The sequence below is a fragment of the Phaseolus vulgaris genome, chromosome 3 (genome assembly GCF_000499845.2).
Source record: "Phaseolus vulgaris cultivar G19833 chromosome 3, P. vulgaris v2.0, whole genome shotgun sequence".
Classification (NCBI taxonomy): Eukaryota; Viridiplantae; Streptophyta; class Magnoliopsida; order Fabales; family Fabaceae; genus Phaseolus; species Phaseolus vulgaris.
Genome location: NC_023757.2, coordinates 50319949 through 50344531, shown reverse-complemented (window position 1 = coordinate 50344531; position 24583 = coordinate 50319949). Strand labels below are relative to the sequence as shown.

At 32.2% G+C, this 24583-nt stretch overlaps 2 protein-coding genes across 2 annotated transcripts; both read right to left on the bottom strand.

The window, feature by feature from the left end:
- Positions 1-942: 942 nt before the first annotated feature.
- On the bottom strand, positions 943-7663 carry LOC137808481 (histidine kinase 1-like). The gene is made up of 13 exons (XM_068609617.1): positions 7195-7663; positions 6759-7004; positions 5890-6651; positions 5439-5686; positions 4776-4935; positions 4491-4617; positions 4313-4402; positions 4004-4198; positions 3797-3866; positions 3530-3572; positions 3067-3207; positions 1834-2991; positions 943-1520 (listed from the first exon to the last, which is right to left on the bottom strand). Exons 1-13 carry the CDS (start codon positions 7384-7386, stop codon positions 1305-1307), a joined length of 3648 nt encoding a protein of 1215 aa, XP_068465718.1. The 5' UTR covers positions 7387-7663; the 3' UTR covers positions 943-1304.
- An 11071-nt stretch (positions 7664-18734) lies between these two features.
- LOC137805980 (protein EARLY-RESPONSIVE TO DEHYDRATION 7, chloroplastic) lies at positions 18735-21479 on the bottom strand. Its single transcript, XM_068605854.1, has 4 exons — positions 20497-21479; positions 20055-20221; positions 19388-19472; positions 18735-19184 (listed from the first exon to the last, which is right to left on the bottom strand). The coding sequence occupies exons 1-4, from the start codon at positions 21423-21425 to the stop codon at positions 18995-18997; spliced, it is 1371 nt and encodes a 456-aa protein (XP_068461955.1). The 5' UTR covers positions 21426-21479; the 3' UTR covers positions 18735-18994.
- Positions 21480-24583: the final 3104 nt, after the last annotated feature.

Sequence of the window (24583 nt, the reverse complement as noted above, 5' to 3'; positions counted from 1 at the left end):
TTGTAATTTGTTTGTTATATCTATCATATGGCGTTGTCAATAGAGGAGAGGATCAACTACTTGTGTTCAAAGAGTACATAGGGAAATTGAAAGCTTGTTTTTTTGTCAGCATGGGAAGCAATGATATTTGTGGTACCATTCTGAAAGGTAGAGTAAGATATCGAAAAGTATACAAGTATGCTGATTGAATTGTCTTCCAGATTTCTACAGGTATGCTTATGATGTGAACATGTTAAAGCTGTGATCAATACTTGAATTTCAATAAAGAAATATGTATCAAATCAATAGTGTTTTCTGTTCTACTGCTGCATTCTATTTCTATCATTATGCCATAATCAATTGAAACATTCAGTTCTGCCTTTTGATAACAAAATGTTCTGTTAAGATGAAAATAAAGATAAGTATAACATAGGACATTGGTTAAATCATATTAACCCTATGTTGCATACTTGTCGTCAAATAATGTTTTAAAAGGGACAATGTTAAGTCCTCTTTAGTTTTTTCAATTGGTCAAGATGTTAGCATTAACATCCATTTTATTAGAAAAATTCACATTTTGATGCATATGCCAGGAATCTAATGGAAGGAACTGGATCAACTGGGAGCAAGAAGGATTGGAATAATTGGTTCCAATCCAAAGGCAGAGAAAGGAATTGTGTAGAACCAGTGAACCAGGCATCCATGGTCTATAACTCCAAGCTTTCTTCTTCAATTATTACTCCCATGCTTCTCTACCTTGAAAACTATAGTGAATACAGTGGACTTATCCACCAATACATCAGTTTGGTAAATTTCTCCATCTATGTGATTAGTTTGCACTCTTAAAGTTGTATTAATTATAGTATGCAGCTTATAGTTGGTTCCAACAGGTGGAAAAATGGAAGAGATGACAAATCTAAGAGCACACACAGCTGGAGTGTTAAAGAAGGAGAAAATCAGAAATTTAACTAAATGTGCAACCAATGACATATTGATGATTAAGCAAATTTTATGTTAACTGCGTACTTCAAAGCTCATAGTTCAGCTTTTATATACAGATAAGGTAATATACAGACAAAATGTTCTTTCTTATACAAAATGCTGTCACATTCACATAGAATTTGGCCTCCTCTGTATAGTTAAAGAAACAAAGAGTAACAAGTTTCAGTCCTTTGCTGTACAAATGAGTTAATTCAGGAAAATTGGATTACCTTTCTGTAATTCTATGTTAAGCCATGCTTCTTGATGTTAATATCTGGTAAACTTGTATACATTTCTAGGATGTTTAAGACAACCCTTTAGTCGCTTCATTACAGTGTCAAAAGTCAGAATTTCCTTCTTGTGAGTGAAAGAATGGTGGACTCCATCAGTTTGAAGTCAATTGGCTTTGTTAAATAAGCATCCATGCCAACCTCTAGGCACTTGGCTTCGTCACATGACATTGCATGGGCTGTAAGAGCAACAATTGGAATGTGCAAGCCAGTTCCCACTTCTGATTTCCGGATTGCTTTTGTTGCCTCATAGCCATCCATCTTTGGCATCTATTTTACAAAAAAGAGAAGGAATTGGAACATGAAAGCTAAAATGCATTATGACATTGACTTTTTGTAGAAAAGAACTATTTTACATATTCTGAGGTTCTGTTTTTGTTCATAAAAAGTGATAGAAAGAAGAGACACTCCCAATAATACTGATAAGGCACCAATGACATGCAAGGGCTTCCAAATGATTACTGAACAGACCCTTTTCTGTGAATTGCATTTTATGATGGTAATTGCTTATGGTTTTTATCCTAGATCTATATTATTTAAATTGAAGCATTGTTAATATTAATATACTTCTCCTAGTTCATACCTGACAATCCATTAGGATCAAGTCATATGGAGGGAAACTGAGAATCTCATTTTGAGATGATCTTGTGTTTCTTTCCTTAGACTCCCTTCTACAATCTTCAAGACCAGGCGTGCTATTCAGAGCATCCACTGCTTGTTGTCCATCCCCTACGGCTACAACAATGGCTCCCATCTTTTCAAGCATTATGGTTGCAACCCTTTGAATTACTGGTGTATCTTCTGCAAGCAATATCCTCAGACCTTCAAGAGATTTCTTTCCACTCACTGTTCTGCTTGAGCTACTGGCCCTTCGTGTTTCACCATATTCAGAATCTTCATCTTGAGTACCTTTTGCACACAATGCTTGTTTGGTGGAGGATGATTTTGGTGTGTCATTCGCAGTGACATCGTTAGAGTTGAGGCTGCTCTGACATAACTCTTTCTTCCTAGGATTATTATCTTCCATATATCCATTTGCTAATCCAACCAAGTTATTTATCTGGTGTTGTGATGATGATTCAGATCTCACTACCTTCTCTCTTTGTTTATCTTCACTTTCACAAACAGGATTAGAACCTCCCGTTTCAGATATGTCAGAACCATCTGAGCTTGCAACATCACACTGAGTATAATCAATCTCCAGACTCTCATGCAAATAACCCTCTTTCACTGTAGCTCTTGGAGTAGTCATAATTTTCTTTTGTAGTTCATCACTTCTTTCCTTTATAATGGTTTCCAAAATATGAAGCATTTTTGTTTTGTAGAGGGGTTTGTTCACTGTCAGTGTATGTCCTTTCCTGCAAAGCTCCGTCTTTATGGTATTGGAGGAGTCATGATTTAGTATCCACACGAATTTCGCTCTCCCAAAGTATTTGTGAAGGAAATTAAGCTGTTCCTTCCATATATCTGTGCTCAAATCAAGTAGACCAATGTCAACAGCAATGACAAAAACTGGGTTCCTCAATTCCTGTATGCTCAGTAGTTTCGACTTTAAATTTTCATGCACTGAATAATTTGCATCAAAACCATTATTATGAGCTGAACTTCTAGCATGAAAGAGTACCCTAAGAATTTGTGTTAATCCATTCCATTCTGATGCCTCCATAGATATTACCCCATTTTTCTGTAACCACTTAGATGTAACAGATCGACCCATACTGCCATGGAGTGCAAGAAGTACCTGCATTGACACATTTTATTTGAAGTCCTGCTTATTATCTTTGTAGTCACTCAAAGCCAAGGTGATTCTACTCACCACTAAGCCTTTGTTAGCAAAATCTACTTGACAATGTTGTTCTGTGGCATCCAGAGGTGCACTCAGACGCAAGTATAACCGCATCAGTGTTCCTGGGCCCTCCTTTTTGACAACCTTGATTTCTCCACCCATCTTGTTAACCTACCACCACAGATTAATTGAGATGAAATGAAAATACATGCAACTAGGAGACTTGTGTCATTTTAGAAGAGAAAGAACAAATGCAAGTGAATTTAAAGACCTTGAGAACCCTTTTCAACTAAACTAAGAACATGGAACTGATATAAGTTTTATCAATTTGTGTGATGTGATTGCATGTTTGGGAAGGCAGAGATGGACACCTTTTCACTTTCATCAAGAACATGCATTATGAAATGGTTAATTGTTCTTGACTTGGTTGAAAGTTTACATATTAAGGTCTTCTTGACCCGAGTGGATGTTTACATAATAAGGTCTTACTCACCAAGGTTCTGACGATGCAAAGACCAAGACCCGTGCCTCCATGCCTGAAACGAATAAAGGTTTCATAACTCTTGAATCTTCAGTGAGTAACATATAAAAGTGTTGGAGTTCAAGTCTTAAATTATTGCTAGATATATGTTCAAATTAATTGGAAAGTTCAATGGCAATCTCATATGACTGAGATAATGAGGCCATGTTGATGTGCTAGCTAAAAAGTGATTTCTAGAAGATTTATATCTTGTCTTTGCTAAAAATTCAAGTCACTTACAGTCTAGTAGTTGATGGATCAGCTTGCTCAAAGCTTTCAAACACGGATTCCCATTTACTTGGATCAATACCTATGAAGGGGATGCATGTGAATATGAGATAGCCATATATACATGTCAAAAAAATCAATAGCCTGAAAACTTATTTCTTTTGCCACAAAAGCGATGGTTTTCAGTACTGTTTTTCCAGTCAAGTTTTTGAAACATACCACATCCTGTATCATCAACTTCAAACCAAAGTACTATTTTGTTATCTCTGTTGGAAGTCCTCTTTGCATGGTTTTCATGTTGTTTTGCTCTATTCTTCTGTGAACACCGTGATTTCTTTTGCTCTAGTGGAAAATTTGTATCATCACTGCAAGCATTTGGGTTTTCACACCATCCTCTCAGAATAATGTGACCGGCTGTAATTCATTTTAAAGAGTTAAGATTAGTCTTCTGAATGATGTGAACTCAAGTTTCCTTTTCTACAATCACTGCTGTATTGAAACTTTATATAAGAAAAAGGTTTGACTTACATAGAGTAAACTTAATGGAGTTGTTGATTAAATTTGCAAAAATTTGAACTACCCTAGCAGAATCACCTCGAACTAGCTTTGGCATATCATCTGCAACAAATTAATGCATCAGACACTTCTTGTGATGATTTTTTTTCAGTAAAATTAAACTCTTAAATCAGACAAATGAGATACATACCAGACAAGTCTAGAACAGTCTCTACATTGTGGTTAATGCACTGCACAGAAAACATATCTACCAGCCCTTCAAGTTCCCGCCCCAAATCAAATTCTGCATCTTCTAGGACCAGTTTTCCAGATTCCACCTATTTTCTATAAAATATTAGAAGTCTTTTTTGAATGAATGCAGCTTTACAGCAATGGTGAAATAATTTTGCATTAGAATTCATTTCAGTAAAAATTGATATAAGTGTGGGATTAAACGTTCTTGAACAAAAGGCTTATTATTATTAGTAGCGTATACCTTGCTTAGGTCCAGGATGTTATTAAGTAGACGAAGCAGAGCAGTTGAGCATTTTCTAATTTGAGTAACTGTTGCACATTGCTCATTTGTGAGACGGTCATCAGATATAAGAATGTCGAGTAACCCGATTACTGCTGCCATTGGTGTCCTCAATTCATGACTGTAATGCACCCAAGAAAAAGCTATTTAAGCACATTTGTGAACACACAAAAGCAAGGATTTTCTCATACATGTGAACCAAATGGCACAGACTGGTAATCTACGTCATAGGCATGTTACTAATTCTCTTTGATGGAAATGAACATGTATTTTTATTTAGAGTAGCTTGTGTACATGGTATTTATATTATTAAGAAATAGAAAGTCTAACTAAAAAAATTCTTGTGTTAGACTATATATTATGAATGGTTTGATAAGTCCAATAAACTCTTGTTAGAATAAGTTCTAAATGGATCTGATACCATATTAAGGAGTAAATTTATTCAACCTTATAAAATTAGCTTATAAGATGAGATTTGCATCCGCTTATATACTATGGAATGTCCTTATATCTAGTCAATGTAAATCTCCAACAACCTGAGATTTAAGATGTTCGTTCTCTGTTTCATATGATTTCAGATAATTAAATTTCTTTAAATTCACACTGGACTTCGAAAAAGCCAACCTCATATTTGCAAGAAATTGACTTTTATAGTTGCTTGATGCCTCTGCTTTCCTTCTTGCTTCCAGGTGGCTGATCAGTTCTGCTCTTAGTTTCATTTCCTTTGACACTCCATTTGTCAGTATCAAAATGCAAACACATCCAATGACAATAATACACAATGATGCAGATATAAGAATGACCAATGTTTTGAATGCTCTTTCATCTGCCTGCCCCATGATATGCTTTCTAGGTATGATGATTACACCCACCTGGACAAAGTTAAGTCAGTAACTTGTAAGCAAGCAACGGATGGTCAGTCAAAACAGTAGTAAAATAAATATCTGCAGAAAATTGTCGTTGAATTTATCTTTAGCGGAAATTGCACTACTTGATCATCTATGGATCATTGTAAGATCTCAAAACAAATGTTAATGTCAGATAAAAAGAACATGTACAGTGTCTTTAAATGTACCAGAGGAAGTCTCTTCAAGTTCAGGAAGAATGAGTCGATGTAATATTGCTGGGGACCTAGCTTGACATTCTCTACATGAAGTTCATGACTTTGAGGGAAATTGTTGCCATAGGTTTTCTGTAGCCACTGAGCTCCCTCTCTTATTACTTCATTTTCACAGTCAACAGCCATCTTAAGCTTAGGAGGCTTTGTAGAATTTGACAGTAGAGGTGCATTTGTGGAAGTTGCAAGTAAGTAACCCTCTTGGTTGGTCAAATACATATGACCACTGTGCAACTCAACTAGCTCTTTCATGAGCTGCCCCACACTATAAAGTGCAGTTGTGACACCCACAACTGCCACAATGCTTTTATTTGAGGAGTCCCACACTGGCAATGCCGCAGAAAGCAATGGTGAATCTGTAAACTTGCTAACAGCAACATGCCATGAAGCTACACCATCAGGTACTTGGGAGAGGCCTGCTATATTGATTGAGTCTTCTGGTGCAATTGGCATTACTTTTCCAATCTTCTCTCCACTGACTGGATCAAGAGGTTCCCGATACCAAATTGCAGACTTGTTTCCATGAATATTGATCTCCTTGTGGTCACTGGCAGCCATGGAGTAATTTGCAATATCAGAATAAATGTAAAAGGTGTTGTTTTCCTTCAGGTCTCTATGGAATGCTTGGACAAATCCATTCTTGTATTTGACAGTTATGGAATTGAGAGCTTTTTTACTGGCAAACAGTGCCCACGTCACAGCTCTCATCGCATCATACATCTGGCAAGAGTTGGAACATACTCAAACTTGTAAGTGAAAATGGAATCAAACATAAGAATAGCATAGCAGGAGTATAAACAATGAAACAAATGAACAGTTGAGTCAACCTCAACTTGGTCTGCTTGAGTGGCAAGGTTGGTGGTGTGGCTTCTGATCACATACTGAGACAGCTTAACCTGAGCAGTAGTAATTTCAGCAGTAGAATTCAAAATGTTCCACATCCTCAAGATGGGGCGTTGCAGAAGTTCATAACGCAGGTCATATGCCAAGCTATTAAGAGACTTTGTTGTATAAATCTTTGTGAAATGCCATGTGAGAAAAGTGAGCAGACCAATCAAGATGGCTAGCATGGCCTGGACAAAGCAAGACAATAATAGATTAGTCCAACAAATCGTGACATCAATCATCAATCATAGCAACACAAAGGGTCTAATCTTTCAATTACAACAGTCACTTTTAAAGCATTTCAACCATGTTGTAACTGCAGCTACAACACTCAATCAGAGACCAAAATCATAATCATATAGAGAAAAATTAACTGACCATGATTGCTAGACGAACCACAAAGACACTGTAGTAGGAGGAGAGACATTGAGTGCTGGCATACTGGAATTCCTCCTTTTCCACATCCCTGTGGAAAATCCGTCTGCCGGTTGGCGTGGTGCTTTTTTTCCAATAAGTGGCAAAACTCAAACTCTGTAATCTGTGAAAAACGTGTCTGCAGTTGGCACCCATTGGTTAGCTTGAACCAGGTGACCATACAGAAGTTTGAGAAGAAGTTTGGTGTTTGTCTTGGATCACATAAAATCACTGTTGTGTTATTTGAAACAAGCATGAGCATATAAAGTAGCAGTTGAATTAAACTGTGTTGTGTGCTTGGTTGAGAGGGGAATAGCTTTAGGCCAAATTTGATTGGATAACACTTCGTTATTTAAGTCTTCAACCTATCTAGGCTAAGATTGCGTACATCTATCCTTCCTAGACTCTCCTTAGTTGGAAGTCTTGTCACCCCTTTAACACTATCAATTATAGGTAATAAAATGTAGTAAGAAAGAAAGAAAAAAGATATGAATGAGGTGTTTAAAAGAAAGAGTTGGTGAAAGATTATTGATCCTTTGAATTATGGTGGTTGTACTTTGATGTGGTGGTAGTGTGAGTAAAAGTGAGAGAGGGGATGTGGTTTGTTTATTATTCCTTATGCTTTCCTTATCCATATTTATGCCACATTTGCCACTTCCTAAGGTTTGGCCCAATTGGAGTGTTGGCACAATTTGAACCATAAATGTGGCCATTACATTACATTAATGGGAACAAAGGCACAAAGGGAAGAACCATTGCCGAGGAACATACTCGTGTCGTGTTTGGGTTTGGATACCATGAATCGGGTGCAGTGGCGCCCACACTCTCTTTTTTCTTCAATCATTAACCTTTCGCCAGGAACTAATGTAAGGGTCAACGAATCCCAATTATCTTGTTTTCATTTCTATTTCTAATTCTATTGTTCCAATTGAAAAGTTTAAGTGGTGGTCGGAAGACATGATATTTACAATTGAGTACGAGAAATAGATATTTATGTCATTTAGTGTAAGGTTTTATGTGATATTTTGCTATTGATTTATAATGAATATTATTATTTTATTCTCAAAGTTTCAAACTTTATGATTTTGATTCTTGAGATGTGAGGTGAAAAATTACTTCTAAGTATTTGACTTAAATGATAATGTTTATTTAAATTTGAAATGTTAATTGTCTTATAACATCTGTTTGTATTGAAAAAAAGTTTTTATAAATATGCGAGAAATCAATATTTAAGAAATAATATTAATAATTTTGTATGCGAAAGGAAGTGATATGAATGATTTTTATATGTGTATCAATGTCAATCAAGATGAAATGTTATATGTTTTTATTCATTAAAACTATAGACGAGTAAGAATGATTAACCTTATTCCCAATTTTCATAATGTTAGATTGTAGATTTTCTTTCTGCGAACATAATTAACTTGTCAAAGATTTGTCAAAAAATAAAGTGTTTGACTTCCAAAAAAATTTGTTTTTGTAATATTTAAAATTTTATAACTATTACAATTAAATTCAAAATATTTTTATCTTCATTAAAGATAACGCTTTCTCTTCTTATAATAAAGTTGTATAATTTGAAACAAAAACTATAATTTTTATGTTAACTAAGGTAATCCATTAAGATAGACCTTTTAATAAAATAAAATAATTAATTTAATTAATAAAATAAAATATTAATTTAATTAAGAGTTATATTTTTATATTTATCTCTGAAATAAATGTTTTCTCTCTCTTAATGTTATTTTAAAAAAACTTTAAAAATTAATAATTACATTTTTATTAATTTTTTAAACTAATTGTATAACAATAAGATTATTATTCTCTCACTCAATTTTCTCTCTTAATATTACTTTAAACTTTGAAAATTAATATTACATTTTTTTATTAATTTATTTGTTTAACTAATTATATTACAATAAAATTATTATTTAAAAATCATTAAAATATAAATACGTGTTATTTTCAAAACAAACAATTAAACAAGAAAATATTTAAAACTAAATAATATAATATATATCTCCTAAAATATTTTATTAAAATAAAAAAAAGATTTAAATAAGAAGTATATTTGAATTTAAATAACACAAGATATATTTCATAAAATATTACATTAAAATAAATAAAATATTTAAACTGAAAATATTTTTTAAATTAAATAACACAATATATATTTAATAAAATATTTCATTATTTTTTTTCTTTTCTTTGAAATTTTTCATCTTAAAAGATAAATTTTTTATCATACGCATAAAAAATTATTTGTTAAATTTTTTTTAACGGTGAATTGATAATTCTAACAAGTTTAGGAAATGAAAAGAAAAACAAATTTGATAGGTAAGCAAAATATTTAGGAGTGTGAAATTATGAAATTACCTTCATTGTTCTTCTACCTTGCAAATTTTACCCTATCATTAACTTTTTTTTGTGATAAAAAATAGAGAAACACTTAGAAACTTTGATATTGTATTAACATCTTAGAGAGGAAGAAAGAAACTTCATCCTCTCGAAAGCTATTGCCAAGAGGTTCTCAAGAAAACACAGGAAGATTATGAATTATCATTGATAATGACGTTTGAAAAGTGGTTGTTATTGCAACTTACATTGCAACATTAGGTTCTTCAATTAAAGAAGAGATTGAGAAATATTTCACCAGGTTCAATGATGCTAATATTTTGGTTCAAAGTTTAAGTGATCTTAAACGAGAACATTTAAAGTCGATTTCATTTGTTTGTAGTGAGATAAATATTTTATAATTAGTTATTTTGTTATCCTCTAAATTTTAATTAATATTATCTAATCTTTAAAGTTTATATATTTTTTTTTCGATCTCAAGTATCACAAGTAAATATTGATGTCATTTTCGTCTAAGGTTATGAATAATTTGATTGAATCTCTTTATTTATTGATTATACTCTATAATTGACTTGTTAAATAAGTTACATTCCCTTTTAATAAGTGATGAGACTAACTAACATTACACAATCTCCAAACCTTGAACCGAATTAAGCGAAAAGACTTAAAAAACACATTATTCAACTTTTGGATATCTGACCTATCTCTCTTAATATTTATTGGAAACAAAGATTTTTTTTTATAAGAACAGAAACAAAGAAAAAACATTCCTACCAAATTAATCTTTGCATGATAAGGTAAATAGTACAAAACATCCTAATGAATGTTTATTTTATTCATTCAATGTCATTTGCGTATTTAAATTTGGTGTACAAGCAGTGACTTATTTATAATTTGAACAAGACATTTTGAGTTTTAGCTGGTTGGTTGGTCAAATAACACATGCCTTTGGATGTGTCTGTGTCGGTTTTGCAATAGAAGCTTTTGGTGGCAAATCAAACACAAAAATCAGAAGAACAACTACAATTCCACTAGCCTAATGTCTTGCCTATTCAAAGCATAAACTATGGTAAAAAAATAAATGAAAAAAGCTAAACCACATAATAGCCAAAGCACAAAAGTTTGCATTTTCTTCATACTTTCAGCAAAAAGTTAGAAAATAAGTTATTGAGAGTTTAATGTCAATATGGCTCACAATTATTGTTCATGTAATACTTTTCTTTTTCTTTTTAAATTGGCATATTAATTTGATCTCCCACTAAATTTATACAAATTTTTTTATTTTTAATGACTTTTTTATATTTTGGTTTCTCATAAAATTTTTATTTATGTTTTTATCGTTTATTGATATTCTTTAAATAATGAGTTGTATATTGTTACAAAGTGGACTTTAAGCCTAACTCAACCCCATAAAATCGGTTCATGCGGTTGAGGTTTGCACCCACTTATATACAATGAAATGTTTTTATTTCTAGTCGATGTGGGATTTCCATCACACCCCTCACACCGAGAGTGATAAATAGAAGCTCGTGCGTGAGATAACATATTATGGGTGGTGGCCTGATAAATCCAACAAACACTCGCTAGGATATGCTCAAAATGGCTCTGATACCATGTTACAAAGTGGACTTTAAACCTAACTCAACCCCATAAAACCAGTTCATTTAAGGAAAAAAGAAAAAAAAAATCAATCTATTTGGAGTTAGAGTTTTCATATATATTTTCTCCATATTTCCTAGTTAATTGTGATATTTTTGAAAGTTATTCAAAGGATATGTCTTGAGCAAATAGGAAAGTTCATCAATCTTTCTTTATATGCTTCTACATATTTTGTTTCTAAATATATATTTCAGTATTGATTTCATTTTGTTTGAGAGTATAGTTTCATCTATTTTTGTTATTCTAAGCTTTGATTATTACAATAATTATGTTTTGACCTTTCTCTAATTGATAAATTGGATATGCTTTGAAGTCTAGATAATTTATTTAGTTAATTGATGCTTTATTAAATCCTTTCTAAAAATTTAACATGTTAAATGTGTTCTTTTAAAAAACAAAATTCTTTTGCTCATTATATTTAAAGTTAGCTTTCTACAACTTTTTTTGAGTTATGGTTTTATAAGTTGATGAGATGAATAATTTGGTGTGATTTTATTATAAGTGAATTTTAAATTTAACTCAATCTTATGCAATCAATCCATAAAATAAGATTTACACCCGCTTTTATATTATAAAAATTATTTAATTTATTATAGTATATAAGTGGGTGTAAACTTCACCTTATGAATCCGTTTTATAAAGTTGTGTTTGACTTAAGGATTATGTTGAAGATTGCACATCTTGTATATTATAGTATTGTACTGGTTACAGCCGAGTGAGCCACGTCACTAGGTATCAGTAGTCGACCGACCAGACAAATTGATTATACTAATAGAGAATAAAAAGATATGTGATAAATAAGTTAATATGTTATAAATCCGGTAAACATTAATACTGACTTATTAAAAATGCGTATTAAATACGATTCATAAACGAAATAGTTCACTATTAGCACTATAAATAGGCATGGTTATACTAGGGTAAGTTACCGTTTTATCCATATCATTCACTCTTATACATACAGAACACTTACTTGATCGTCATAAAACCTTTTGCAGGTTTACTCGTACCAGAGAGTGAATACAGGAAGGAGAAGAAGAATGAAGAACGACCGAGAGACAAAAGACAATTGTTCAAATCGGTATCTATACTATTTAGGTTCAATACAAATACAATTGTATAAATGAGATTATAAACTAGTTTTATAAATTTGAGTTAAAAGTTAAATTCTTAATAGAATAATCTCAAAAGTAAAGGAGAGAACAAAAGTTTTGAAAGTATTGTTTACAAATGCAAGCTAAAAAGATAAAACATGTGTATTGTATTTTTTGTTTTTTGTTAATCGGTGGTAGCTGGTAACCAAAACATGATGTAATTCTTATCATGAATATAAAATCACATGAGATAACCACAACAAGAAACTTTAGCTGATATAATGTGAGAACAGAAACCATAAATTTGGTCCTGAAGAACACAGCTTTGTGCTCCAACTCACTATTCCATAGAAACCCTATTTTAGTGTTCGTACAGAACTTGGAAATATAATATGAATTGAAGCACTACCTGAGATGAGGGTTATGATCTGTAATGGTTTATAGTGGGAGAAAAATGACACCCTCCATAGTATTCCATTTCCATTGCATAGTAAAAAAAGAGAAGATATCAAGAACCAAATCATGAAGATCATACACAAACACTATTGGCATTATACTAGAAACAAGTTGTGCACATTTTCATTTTTTTACATGCTCAAAACTCTGCTACTTGCAATTCTTTGTTCCCTCAAATAGTTCCATGATTGTGATAATGTAGTTCTCAACTTGGGTCCTTCTTCTGTATTTTACAAAAGAGACAAATGAAGTTGTGGCTTGGAAGTTAGGACAATGACATGTAGATATAATGCATTTTTCCAAGTTGGATGTGTAATACTCTTTAATTTACTATCACTGATACTCAAACATATTGGGAGTAAATAATCAAAGATATGCAAAATCTTTGGTCACTAAGAGTGTGGACAAAGGTGTCACATTCAACTCAAATTTTGAACTTCTATTCCTTCATTTGAACGTAGATACCAATTGTTCAGGGTAAACTACAAGAAAATCATGAAATAAAAACCAATTTGTAGAAATCAAAATAATTAGTTGCAATAGTAATTAAATTAGAGACCATTTTAAAAACTAAAAATGAATTTGGTTTTTAAATTAGTTTATATTATTTTCTATTATTGTTAAATAGTTTCTAAATTGGTATCTAATTAGCAACCAAAGTTTTTGCTACCAGATTTAGAAACTAAATAATTGGTAGTTAAAACCTTAGTTGCTAATTAGATACCAATTTAGAAACTATTTAACAATAATAGAAAATAATAGAAACCAATTTTTTTGTTAGTTTTTAAAATGGTCTCAATTTTAATTTCTATTGTAACTAATTATTTTAGTCTCTAAAAATTGATTTATATTTTATGGTTTTCTCGTAGTGGAATTGCATGGTTTGAGGTGGAAATTTTAGGAATCTATTTTATTTTGCATATCAGCAGTGAAAAAAAAATAATCTTGTTTTTTTACTCTTAGACAACTTTAATAACAATCATACATTTAAATGATAGTGTTGCAGTACTAGTGATACAGAATATTTCTGATTATCACAGTAAAATTATTATGCGATCTCAATGAATATAAAAAATAAATATTCACAAGTTTTTATTAAAAAAAGTATTTTTATTTTATTGAGTAATCAGAATTTATAGTACCATTTGTGTCACTGTTATTTGATTTTTTTTTATAAATAAAAATGATTAGGCATTCTCCACATGAAAAATACATAGTTAAACATATTTTAAAATTTACTATGAATTTTTTTATGAAATTTTATTGTGAATTTTGTTTCACATGAAAACTACATGTGAATAAAGTTTTTGGAAATTTTCTTGTAAATTTTAAACTACAGAAAATAATAATAGAGAACTTCTTTCTTACATAATTTTATAAGAAATCTACATAAAAACCCTAGAAAATATATATAAAAAAACTATATTAGTATTTCAATGTAATCCTAATATTTCTATTTTTAATTAATTTATTATATGGTTGAGGGGATGTCATATCACACAATAGGGTTTATAATTGCAAGTAGTTCATCATATCCATAGGAGTTGGGTAATGATTTTGACTTTTGATCAAGATAGTTATGGTATACTTATCCTCTATTTAAAATAATACAATTACCTAACATATTTACCTTTTAAGATTAAATTATAAATTTTTTTATATTTTTTTTCTATTTTTTTTCATCTTATTCTTCATATTTTAAAAAGTTTAAATTCTTGTAATATTAAAATTTATTTTATCATGATTTAATTAAACCCTAGATCTAATAAATTAATTAGATTAAGATATCATTAAAAAATAATTTAATTAAATTATAAAAAAAAGAAATAAATGTACTTAAAATTAAAAAACTTAAATCAAAATCCTTATTTTTTTAAAAGGATGAAACTAAAACTATAAAAAATCGAAATTTCAAATAAAAATTAAAGTTGACCAAAATTGTAGTTTAGTTTATTCAAAACCAATTGTCAACTATTGCTTTAACTCATTTAGGATGATGAGTTGGAATTCCTATAATGATATTAAAATTAACATCTTTTACTTTGTAATAGGATGCTTATATTGAACTCCACTCACATTTTTAACAAACTTTTATTCTATATAAATAAAAGCAATGGATATGTTTTATAAAAAAAAAAAGAGTCAAAAGTACTTAATTTGAAAATTATTAAATATAAATTAATTTTATATAAAAAAATAATTAATTATTATATTGATTAAATTAAATATTATTTTATAGATTAAAAAATTATTGATATCTAATTTATTTTATTATTAATTAAATGATTTTTAGTTTGATATTTAATTAGATAACAAAATTTTAGTTGTAGTTGATAAATAAAACCTTGGTAACTAAATATCAGTTTAAAAACTATTTATTAATAATATAAACTAATTTAAATATCAATAGTTTTTAATTTATAAAATAATATATAATTTAGTCAATATAATAAATAATTATTTTTATTTATAAATTTAATTTTTATTTAATGATTTTTTTATAATATATATATATATATATATATATATATATATATATATATATATATATATATATATATATGATACATGATAGATGAGATTAAGAAAATCCTTTATAAAAAAAATATGCTCTGAAATTGAGAGTTTGACATACATTTAAAAGGAGTAGTGCAAGTAACACACTTCTCTTACTAATATAGTACAGAATGTGTTAGTAGAACATGCAAATTAAAAGATCTTATGTAAATAACATTTTATAAGTTTAGGTTTTAAGAATGAGTATATATATTTAAAAGTTCTAAAGGTTATATTCAATGTAAAATGAGCTTGCTTTGTATTTATTTAAAATATAAAACTTTTAATTTCTCTTTATGAAGTTGTTTTTAATTTTTTTAATTATAACACAAATTAGAAGATAATAAGTTATAGAACAAAATATGATCTTGTTAGATTTTGGTTTTGAGTAAGTTTTTTTTTTCTTCATGTCTATTATTTCTTATTTTTATTGTTGTGTGCGTGTATAATTTATGTGCTTGTAAGTAAGATTTGAGTCAAATAAATGAATTTTAGTCAATTTAGAATGTGATATGTTTGATTTTTGAGTCACACATCTTAAGTAGCAAATTATAACTTTCTTAATTTTTTAAAATTTTTTGGAGCAATTTCTTGATGAATATAAGAATTAATTAAAGTGAAACTAACTCGATTTACTAATTTGGAAAGAAATTGATAATTGAAAGAATAAAACTTTCAAATCATATAATGAATACTTGTGGATTTAAATTTAATTTTGTTGTTAAACTGATATTTGAATTATTTAAGTCATGTTACCATGATGAAATGATAAGTATTATTATAAAGGATTGTCTATAATGAATATAATGAAAATTAAGTATGCATTGTATTGTATTTGATTTATGATGTATTTAGTTTATGTAAATCCTTTTGTTTGATAATATGTGTTAGTTTGAAGTAAGTTATTTCTGAGATATTTGAAGTTAATTTTGAGATGTAATGTTGTTTTACAAGATTTAGTACATTGCTGACACAAGAAGCATTATCGGAATACTTTGAGTGAGAGATGTCATATTAATTACTTTTTCTATGTAGTTTTGATTTCTAGGGTGATATAAGTTTGTTTACCAATTCTCTTTCATCTAAAAGTTTAAAGGATCAAGCCTTTTAATGACACTAAAACATTGATATATTAAGACTCAAGAAATAATTAGACATTTTAGGAAAAAAAAAAGCTAAGACAATGTTCCCTCTTTTGAAAGAATTATACTTATCAATTATCTTCATAAACTCTTTTTTTTTTAAAGAAAATTTTATTAATATATTTTGTATCTATATGGACAAAGAGGGGCCTAGATAGTATCTTGAATTGGTTATACAATTATTGATGTGTCGGTAATCTCCTTGCCCCTTCCTTCAAGTTTCCTCCTTTTGTTATCGCCTAAACCTTAAACCCTAAAGGTATTTGACGTTCAAGTAAGTACTTTGTGTAAAGGATATATATTGTAAAGCTAATAAAAACATATCTTATATCTCTGTAAAGGGTTATTTATAGTGTCTAGTCATTGGCCCTTGTTGTGATGGCCCAATCAATCAAATATCAGTTGCTAACTGATTTATAGCATGATCCTAGATTTATAGGAATGTATATTGGTGTTACCTGAATTTGGTAGGACATAAATAATAATTCGAAGGACATAAATCATAATTCGTAGGAAATTTCTATAATTGTCATTGTTGTCATTTATTGAACGCCTTTAATATATATTAATGTGATTGGTCGGTCATCAAGACTGAATGACATTGCTAATCCGGTACTATGATCGATACATATTTATAAAATCTTTGGTGTTAATGATGTTTAATGTGAGGTGTGATTCTTATTAAAAAAAAAACTATATGATCTTTGATGAAAATGAATGAATTATGAAGATGAGAATTTTGAGGAATCATGGGAGGGTAATTTGTGAGAAAGCACATGTTGATGATTTGAAATTAAGGTTAGAAATAAGTAATAGAAGCCTAAATTATATTTTAAAGTTTTTTTGAGAAATATTTATTTTATTTTGAAATAAATATATTTGAAGAATTATGTAAATATGATGGATAATAAATTTATATGTTTTGTTTTGGATGTTACATCTTAATCAGTTGATTTGATACTCCAATAATGGCCACATCTGGTCCCTTTTGCAGCCCAAAAAAGAAAAAAATAGGAAGATGCCAAAGCCGATTCACCACTCATATAGCCCCTTTCTTATCTTAATAGTAATTAATTAAGTTTCAGAATGAGATAATTGAACTAAAAGCTTCTCATTGACGCCACAAGCAAGTAAGTACACATTACACTCCTGTCCTCCTGTCATCAGCCCTTTGCACTTCAAAGTGACATTCCACTTCTGCAACCTGGCTCTGATACCATATTACGAAAGTGGACTTTAAGCCTAACTCAACCCCATAAAACCGGCTCATAGGATTGAGGTTTGCACCCACTTATATACAATGAAAGACTCTAATCTCTAGTCGATGTGGGATCTCCAACAGTGTTTAAATTAATTTTTTTAGTAAATACAAAACAATTAAAATAACCTATATTTATATACAAAATATATGATGGAATAACTATTGATCTTTCTTAGATCACTGGGTACAAATTATGATTTAGAGTTGAATTTAGTTATATGGATAAAATTATTCTTCTTAATATCTCTCATTTATCTTCCTTTACTTTCTCGCATATGACCAAACAAATAAAATAATTACTTGATTGAGTTATTTCCTAGTTCTACCCATTTAAATAATAAAAAAAATCGCTTGAAATTACTTTAATTAAAGTTTTCTTTATATTTTTCACTATTTTTTTCCAGTGTCACTTTCTATCCACACGTAGTTTTATAATGATGATGATTAGGAGAAAATACAAAATTATAAGAGGTTAAACTTGTAAAGTGCAATTTACTTAAGGATGACATATTTTCTCGTCACATTTAGTTTGTTAACTTATGAAGCATGAAACTCGAACTCTTCTCTTAAATTATGTGTTGGTGTCTAACATGTATATGTGAAGTATCCGATTTAAAAAATATTAATTTTTCAAAATTAAAATTTTATTGTATAAATTATTATTATGATTATAAAAATAAGAAACAAATTTTTGTGAAACAGTTAGAAAAATATCTTTCTACTTTAAAAAATAATCTAGAACATATTATTTACATAAATTTTTATTGTCAATTTATATAATATATAAATATGTATTCCCTTATTCTATATTTAAGAGATTATTTGATTATCAGATTATCAGAATTAGTGGTGTGTTCTACGATGTACTGGAAGTTGGACCACATGGTATGCATGCATGCATTTTTTTATTCCCTTTTGGCTACTCCGATGATTCAAGACATCACTATCATAATAGAAAAACATTCTTCAACTAACTCCGAAGAAAACTATGTTTAATTAACTGAAATGACAGCTAAAGTATACAAATCAATTCTTAAAACACTTATTTACAACACAAATTTCCTCTATCTCTTCCAATTAAATCAACCATTCTATCATTCACTTCTCTCCTCTTCTAAAGTTAAAAAATTGGTATAAAAAAAATAGTCTGCAAGTAGAATTACCCTGCATTTTACACTTGGGAAAAATCTAATGCTGATCAAAGATCAGACATCATGGAAATGATAATTTCCTGCCACATATCACTTCGACATTTTAGCCTTAAATTCAGCAGCAGCAGCTTGAGCTGCAGATTTGGTCAGTGCTGTAGGTTTTATAACACTCTTAGGATTCAAAGCCTGTCGAAGCTTAAATGCAGCCCATGCAGTCCCCACAGCATGACCAGCAGCATCCAATCCTTCACTTGTTGCCTTTGCAGCTTCTTCTCCATATCTGCAAGTGTTCACGTTGCCAAAATGCTCACAAACAGTTACAAAATAACAAGATATGCACATTCTCAAGCATCATACATTCTTGTCATTATAGCATCAGAGCATGACCAAAGATCTAGACAGTATCATCAAATTCAATTATACCTGATTTCATACTTTCTCCTATAGGTATTTTAACATAGATAGTTCATCTATTGACTTTACCTATGAGTGACAAGCTCGGTTGTAACAGTGTTTGATGTTGACATGACACTTTTTCCTGCTACTTCAACAGCATCGCAGACTTTGCCTATTTACAAAAACATCATCAGTATAATAACTGACTCAGTAAACTATACATAGTACCTACTAAATAGCAGGATCAGGCCTGGTTGATCTTAGAGCCCAAACATGTGAAAATTTGTCGAGCAAATGAACAAGAATGTCTAAAGACTGATTCTGGAAGAGACTCCAACCAAATTTATATGATTCTACATTTCCTTCATTACCTTATTTTTGTGAGCCATTTCAAACCAAATTTTCTGTTTTGTTGTTTAGCCTGACAGAAATTGCTTGTTTTTTTAAAACCACTGGAATATTACTAAAGCTATCCAATACAACATACTCAGAACGTTCTTAACAACTACAAAAACACTTTTCAAGTTATTTTTGTCTTTCGAGCCTTTGCGCATGTGTGATAGCTTCAATGCTCTACACACATGTATAATTTGTAAGAAAAAAAAATATATTTTCCTTTCTTTTCCCTAATTTTCTTTGCTTTTCAAAGAAGATGGAAGGTTTTCTATTTCTTTCTCTGCTAGGGGATATTTGCTTAGTGCTTAGAACTCAAACAGCATCACAGTGATGGTTAGGATTAAGATAACTGACATACTGAATCCATCCAATGATGCAAGCACAACTTCGCCAGGTAGAAAGCTGAAAAATTTCTTTCCCGCTTTTGAATTTGCCAGTGAGCTAGTAAAATATCCAGAGACCTTCACAACCCCAGTGAGGACCCCATTTGCTACACTCTCTGTCATCTGGGTCATTCTCTTAACCCTGTATAAACATCAATGCAAAAGACAACATCAGTTATTATTTGAAGGTTCAGGTTCAAACAGAGTAGCAGACCAAGAAAACGAACAAAAAGCCATGACAACCTAAAAGTCGCAGACTAAAAACTTTGTCTAACAAACATTGAACAGAAAACATAGTACGGAAGAGTGCTGAAAATGCCTTAAATCATCATCTATTGTAACAAACAAAAGCAACACAGAGAGAACAAATTGAAGCTGAGTAACTAAGCAGAAGAAGATTAATTAAGAGACAGCGACCTTTGGATCCGCTTCATGGTTTCGGGACTAATCTCTTCCTGCGAACCCTTTGCCATCCTTGTCTTCATGATCTCATTCCCCCACCGCAACCGTTCCACCGTCACATCCCCACACCACAAAATCCCCTTCACCAGTTGTCCAGAACCAGCCGCAATAAGCTTTGCAGCAGTTCCACTGTAATCCTCTACATTAGGAGCCAACGTGGTCCAGTACATCGCACACTTCTCCTCCAACATCTCCTTCTTCTCCTCCGTCTGCAAATCCGCCGGCGATATCTCCGTCGCCACCGACGCATCCAATGCCTCCCCCTCCTTCTTCGCATTCTCCGACACCTTCTGCACCGAGAAAGCACTGCATTCCTGAAACACCTTATCCAACTCCTTCACCAAATTCTCCTGCCCCTTCGACGCTATCGTTAAGCCGTAGCTCAGCACGCTGGGAACAGAGTCCTTGTTCTTCTTCTTCCGGTTCCGGCGGAGGTTGAAGATTCCTCTTTTCTCCTCCTCATCACTGGAGGAATCTGATTTGGATTCGTCCGGCATGTGGAGGGAGAAGAAGTAATGCGAGTCGTCGACCTTGACCGCCGCCTCGTCCTTCGCCAGGGGCCACTGTATGTCTCCGACATTGGCATAAAAGGCGACGATATTCGTCCCCTGGCGGAGGCAGATGATGGTGAGGTCGCCGCAGGCGAGCTCCACGCTGCATTCTTTGTCGATGAGGTGGAGGATGGCGCCGGGGACCTTGATGAGAACCTCCTCGGCCGCGAGCGGCGGGGCGGAGGGGCTGATGTTGTCCGGGAGGAGGTTTCCGACCTCGTCGATTTTGGGGTAGAGATTGGAAGAAGGGTTGGAAGAGCATGTTTCGGGGTTTGCATCGATTATTACCTGCGGATAGAGACAGTTTTTCTGGTTGGGGTTTTCAGATGCCATTGCTGAACGGAGTTTCAAACTTCCAACTTCCAAGGTCGTTAACCGTTGTGTGGATTTGGAGTTCAACCAGAAACGGAAAACAAACTGATAACGGAAAAACGACACGTGGCGTTTAGCGAAATGATTCGTTAACTGCCGCGTCGATGTCGCTGCGAACTGATTTTGTTTTGTTTTTCTGAGTCCGCTAGGTCACTGCTATTTTTTCTTTACTAAGTAATTGGTAATATTTTTTAATAAAAATTATAACTAGAAATGTGTTCAAACTTAAATATATTTTAAGATTTTATAATTTTATAATTTCTCTATTAATATTTTAAATTAATGAATGGTTGATTTTTAAAACATAACTTATTGCCTTGCAAATCATTGTAGAACAAGTTTCCCAAGTTTATTAAGAGAAATCTAGAAAATTTAGAGTGCAACTTTAACTTCATGATACAAAATTTATACAAAATTCAATAATGGCATCAATTATTTGTTAATATTAATAATTTCTCTATCAACAAAAACTAGAGAAAGTAAGATTAACCTACATGGATAAGAAAGAGATAAGATCTACGAACTCATGGCACTGTAAAATTTGTATATAATTTCGAGATAAACACAGTATTTATAAGAAAATGATAAAAAATGGCAAGAAGAAAATATGTTTCTTATTCTCTTATGTGTATATTACATCAGTAATGTATAGGAAATATATAGGGAGTTTCTCTCTCCCAAATTACAATCTAATTAGGTAGGATACTAATTATGAGATTCTATAATTATTAAATTAATTGCATATAATTGGGTACAATATCGTCAAATATTGCATACAATAATTGCATATAATTTTATAATTATTATTTCCTTAATACTCCCCTCAAGTTGGTAGGTGAAGATCAAGAATCCCCAACTTGTGTCGTAGCGTAAAAAATCGTTCCTTGCCCAATGCCTTCGTAAAAATATCTGCGAGCTGATATTGTGTCGGTACATATGAAGGACTGATTATCCAGCTTGTAATTTTTCTCGCACAATGTGGCAGTCTATCTCAATGTGTTTTGTGCGTTCATGAAATACTGAGTTTGCTGCTATATGTAATGCCGCTTGATTGTCACAGAAAAGTTGAGCTGGCAAGTTACATGGCACCTTTAAATCCTGCAACAGATATCGCAACCAAACTATCTCCAAACAAGTATTGGCCATTGCGCGGTATTCTGCTTCCATGATCTTGATACGTTTGTCTGTTTTTTTTACTTCCATGAGATAATAGATGAACCAAGAAAAATGCAATATCTCCGAGTTGTCTGACAACCTCCCCAGTCTGAGTCACAATAAGCTGTCAATGTCAGATTGTTTTCGGATGACAATAACAATCCTTGTCCTGGTGATCCTTTGATGTACTTTAGAACTCGAATTGTGGCATCTCAATGAGGTTTCCGTGGATCCTGTATATATTGACTTAGGGTCCGAACCGAAAATGCTATGTCAGGTCGAGTAACCGTGAGGTATATCAGTCGTCCCACGAGTCGCCTGTATTTGACTGGATCCTTTAATAACTCTCCATCGTCTGGTGTGAGTTTTAGGTATTGTTGCATTGAAAATTTGTCTGGACGAGCATCTGTGAGTCCCGTATCCTGCAAAATATCAAGCGCATATTTTCTTTGGGACATGTAAATACCAGCTTTGGAACGGGAAAATTCAATCCCTAGAAAATATTTTAGGTCTCCAAGATCTTTAATGCGAAATTGTTATAATAAACAATCTTTAACACGCTGAATTTCTGTCAAATCATTTCCTGTCAGAAGAATATCATCCACATAAATCAAAAGGGCAGTAAATGATGAGTTATTCTGTCGTGTGAATAGAGAGTAATCTGTCTTGGACGGTTGAAATCCTACAGATTTAATCACATGAGAAAATGTTGAAAACCATGTTCGAGATGCTTGTTTGAGACCATAAAGGGATTTGTTGAGTCGACATACAATGTTCTCCCCCTGTCGATGATGTCCGGGTGGCAAGTCCATGTAAATAATTTCATGCAATGTGCCATGTAAGAAGGCATTTTGCACATCTAGCTGGTGAGTAAACCAATTTCTGACGGCTGCAATGGTGAGGAGACACCTCAAAGTTGTTAATTTTGCTGTTGGTGAAAAAGTTTCAGAATAGTCGACACCTTCAATCTGAGTGTACCCCTTTGCGACAAGGCGCGCCTTATATCTGTCGACGCTACCATCTGAGTTGTACTTTATTTTATAGACCCATTTGCATCCGATGGGTTTCTGTCCAGCGGGTAACGATGTCAAGGTCCACGTTTGATTTAGCTGCAAGGCGGAAAGCTCTTCGTCCATTGCTTTTTGCCAATTTGGATCAAGGATAGCTTGAGCATAAGTGTGAGGTTCTTTGGTGGCTGTGATGTTAGCAAGATATGCACTATGTGTAGAAGAAAATCGTGAATTAGAAAGAAAATGATGCATAGGATACCTGGTTCCATTCTGTCGGTTTTGGGCAGTGGTCGAATGATTGGCTTGGGATCCCGTTACGTAGTCTTGAAGCCAGGAAGGTTGGGTTGATGTGCGACTGGATCGTCGAACAGGAAGGTCGGTTGGAGAAGGTTTGGTAATGGGTGCTAAACTTCTTGGCATGGGAGAAGAAGGTTGGTCTACTGGAGGTTCAGGTGTGACGAGTAGGAGAATAAGGTTGGTTTGATGGAGGTTCAGGTGCATTGTGACGAGTAGGAGAAGAGGGTTGGTTTGATGGAGGTTCAGGTGTATTGTGACGAGTAGGAGAAAAAGGTTGGTTTGATGGAGGTTCAGGTGCATTGTGATGAGTAAGAGAAGAAGGTTGATCGAGTGAATGTTGGACAGGAGTGGGTAAGTCAATGTCAACAGTGGGCAAAATACCTTGTAATGGAGGTGAGGATTGTGTCTGTGACTGTTGGCAGAATGGGAAAACACTTTCATGGAAGATGACATCCCGACTTGTAAAAAAAGTGCCTGCATCTATATCAAATAATTTGTATGCTTTTTTACTGTGAGGATAACCAATGAAGATGCATTGTCGGGCACGCGGATCAAATTTTTGCTTAGGTGAAACAACAGTTGCGTAACAAAGGCAACCAAAAGTTGTTAGGTGAGAAAGTGAAGGTGGTTGATTATATAGTAGCTCAAAAGGTGATT

Coding starts and splice junctions, on each gene's coding strand:
- LOC137808481 (XM_068609617.1), bottom strand. CDS start 7,386: ATGGGTGCCAACTGCAGACACGTTTTTCACAGATTACAGAGTTTGAGT. Junction 5,687..5,889: donor ACTTGAAGAGACTTCCTCTG/GTACATTTAAAG, acceptor AACTTTGTCCAG/GTGGGTGTAATCATCATACC. Junction 2,992..3,066: donor TTGCTAACAAAGGCTTAGTG/GTGAGTAGAATC, acceptor GTGTCAATGCAG/GTACTTCTTGCACTCCATGG.
- LOC137805980 (XM_068605854.1), bottom strand. CDS start 21,425: ATGGCATCTGAAAACCCCAACCAGAAAAACTGTCTCTATCCGCAGGTA. Junction 20,222..20,496: donor ACCATGAAGCGGATCCAAAG/GTCGCTGTCTCT, acceptor ATGTTTATACAG/GGTTAAGAGAATGACCCAGA. Junction 19,473..20,054: donor TGCATCATTGGATGGATTCA/GTATGTCAGTTA, acceptor TTTTGTAAATAG/GCAAAGTCTGCGATGCTGTT.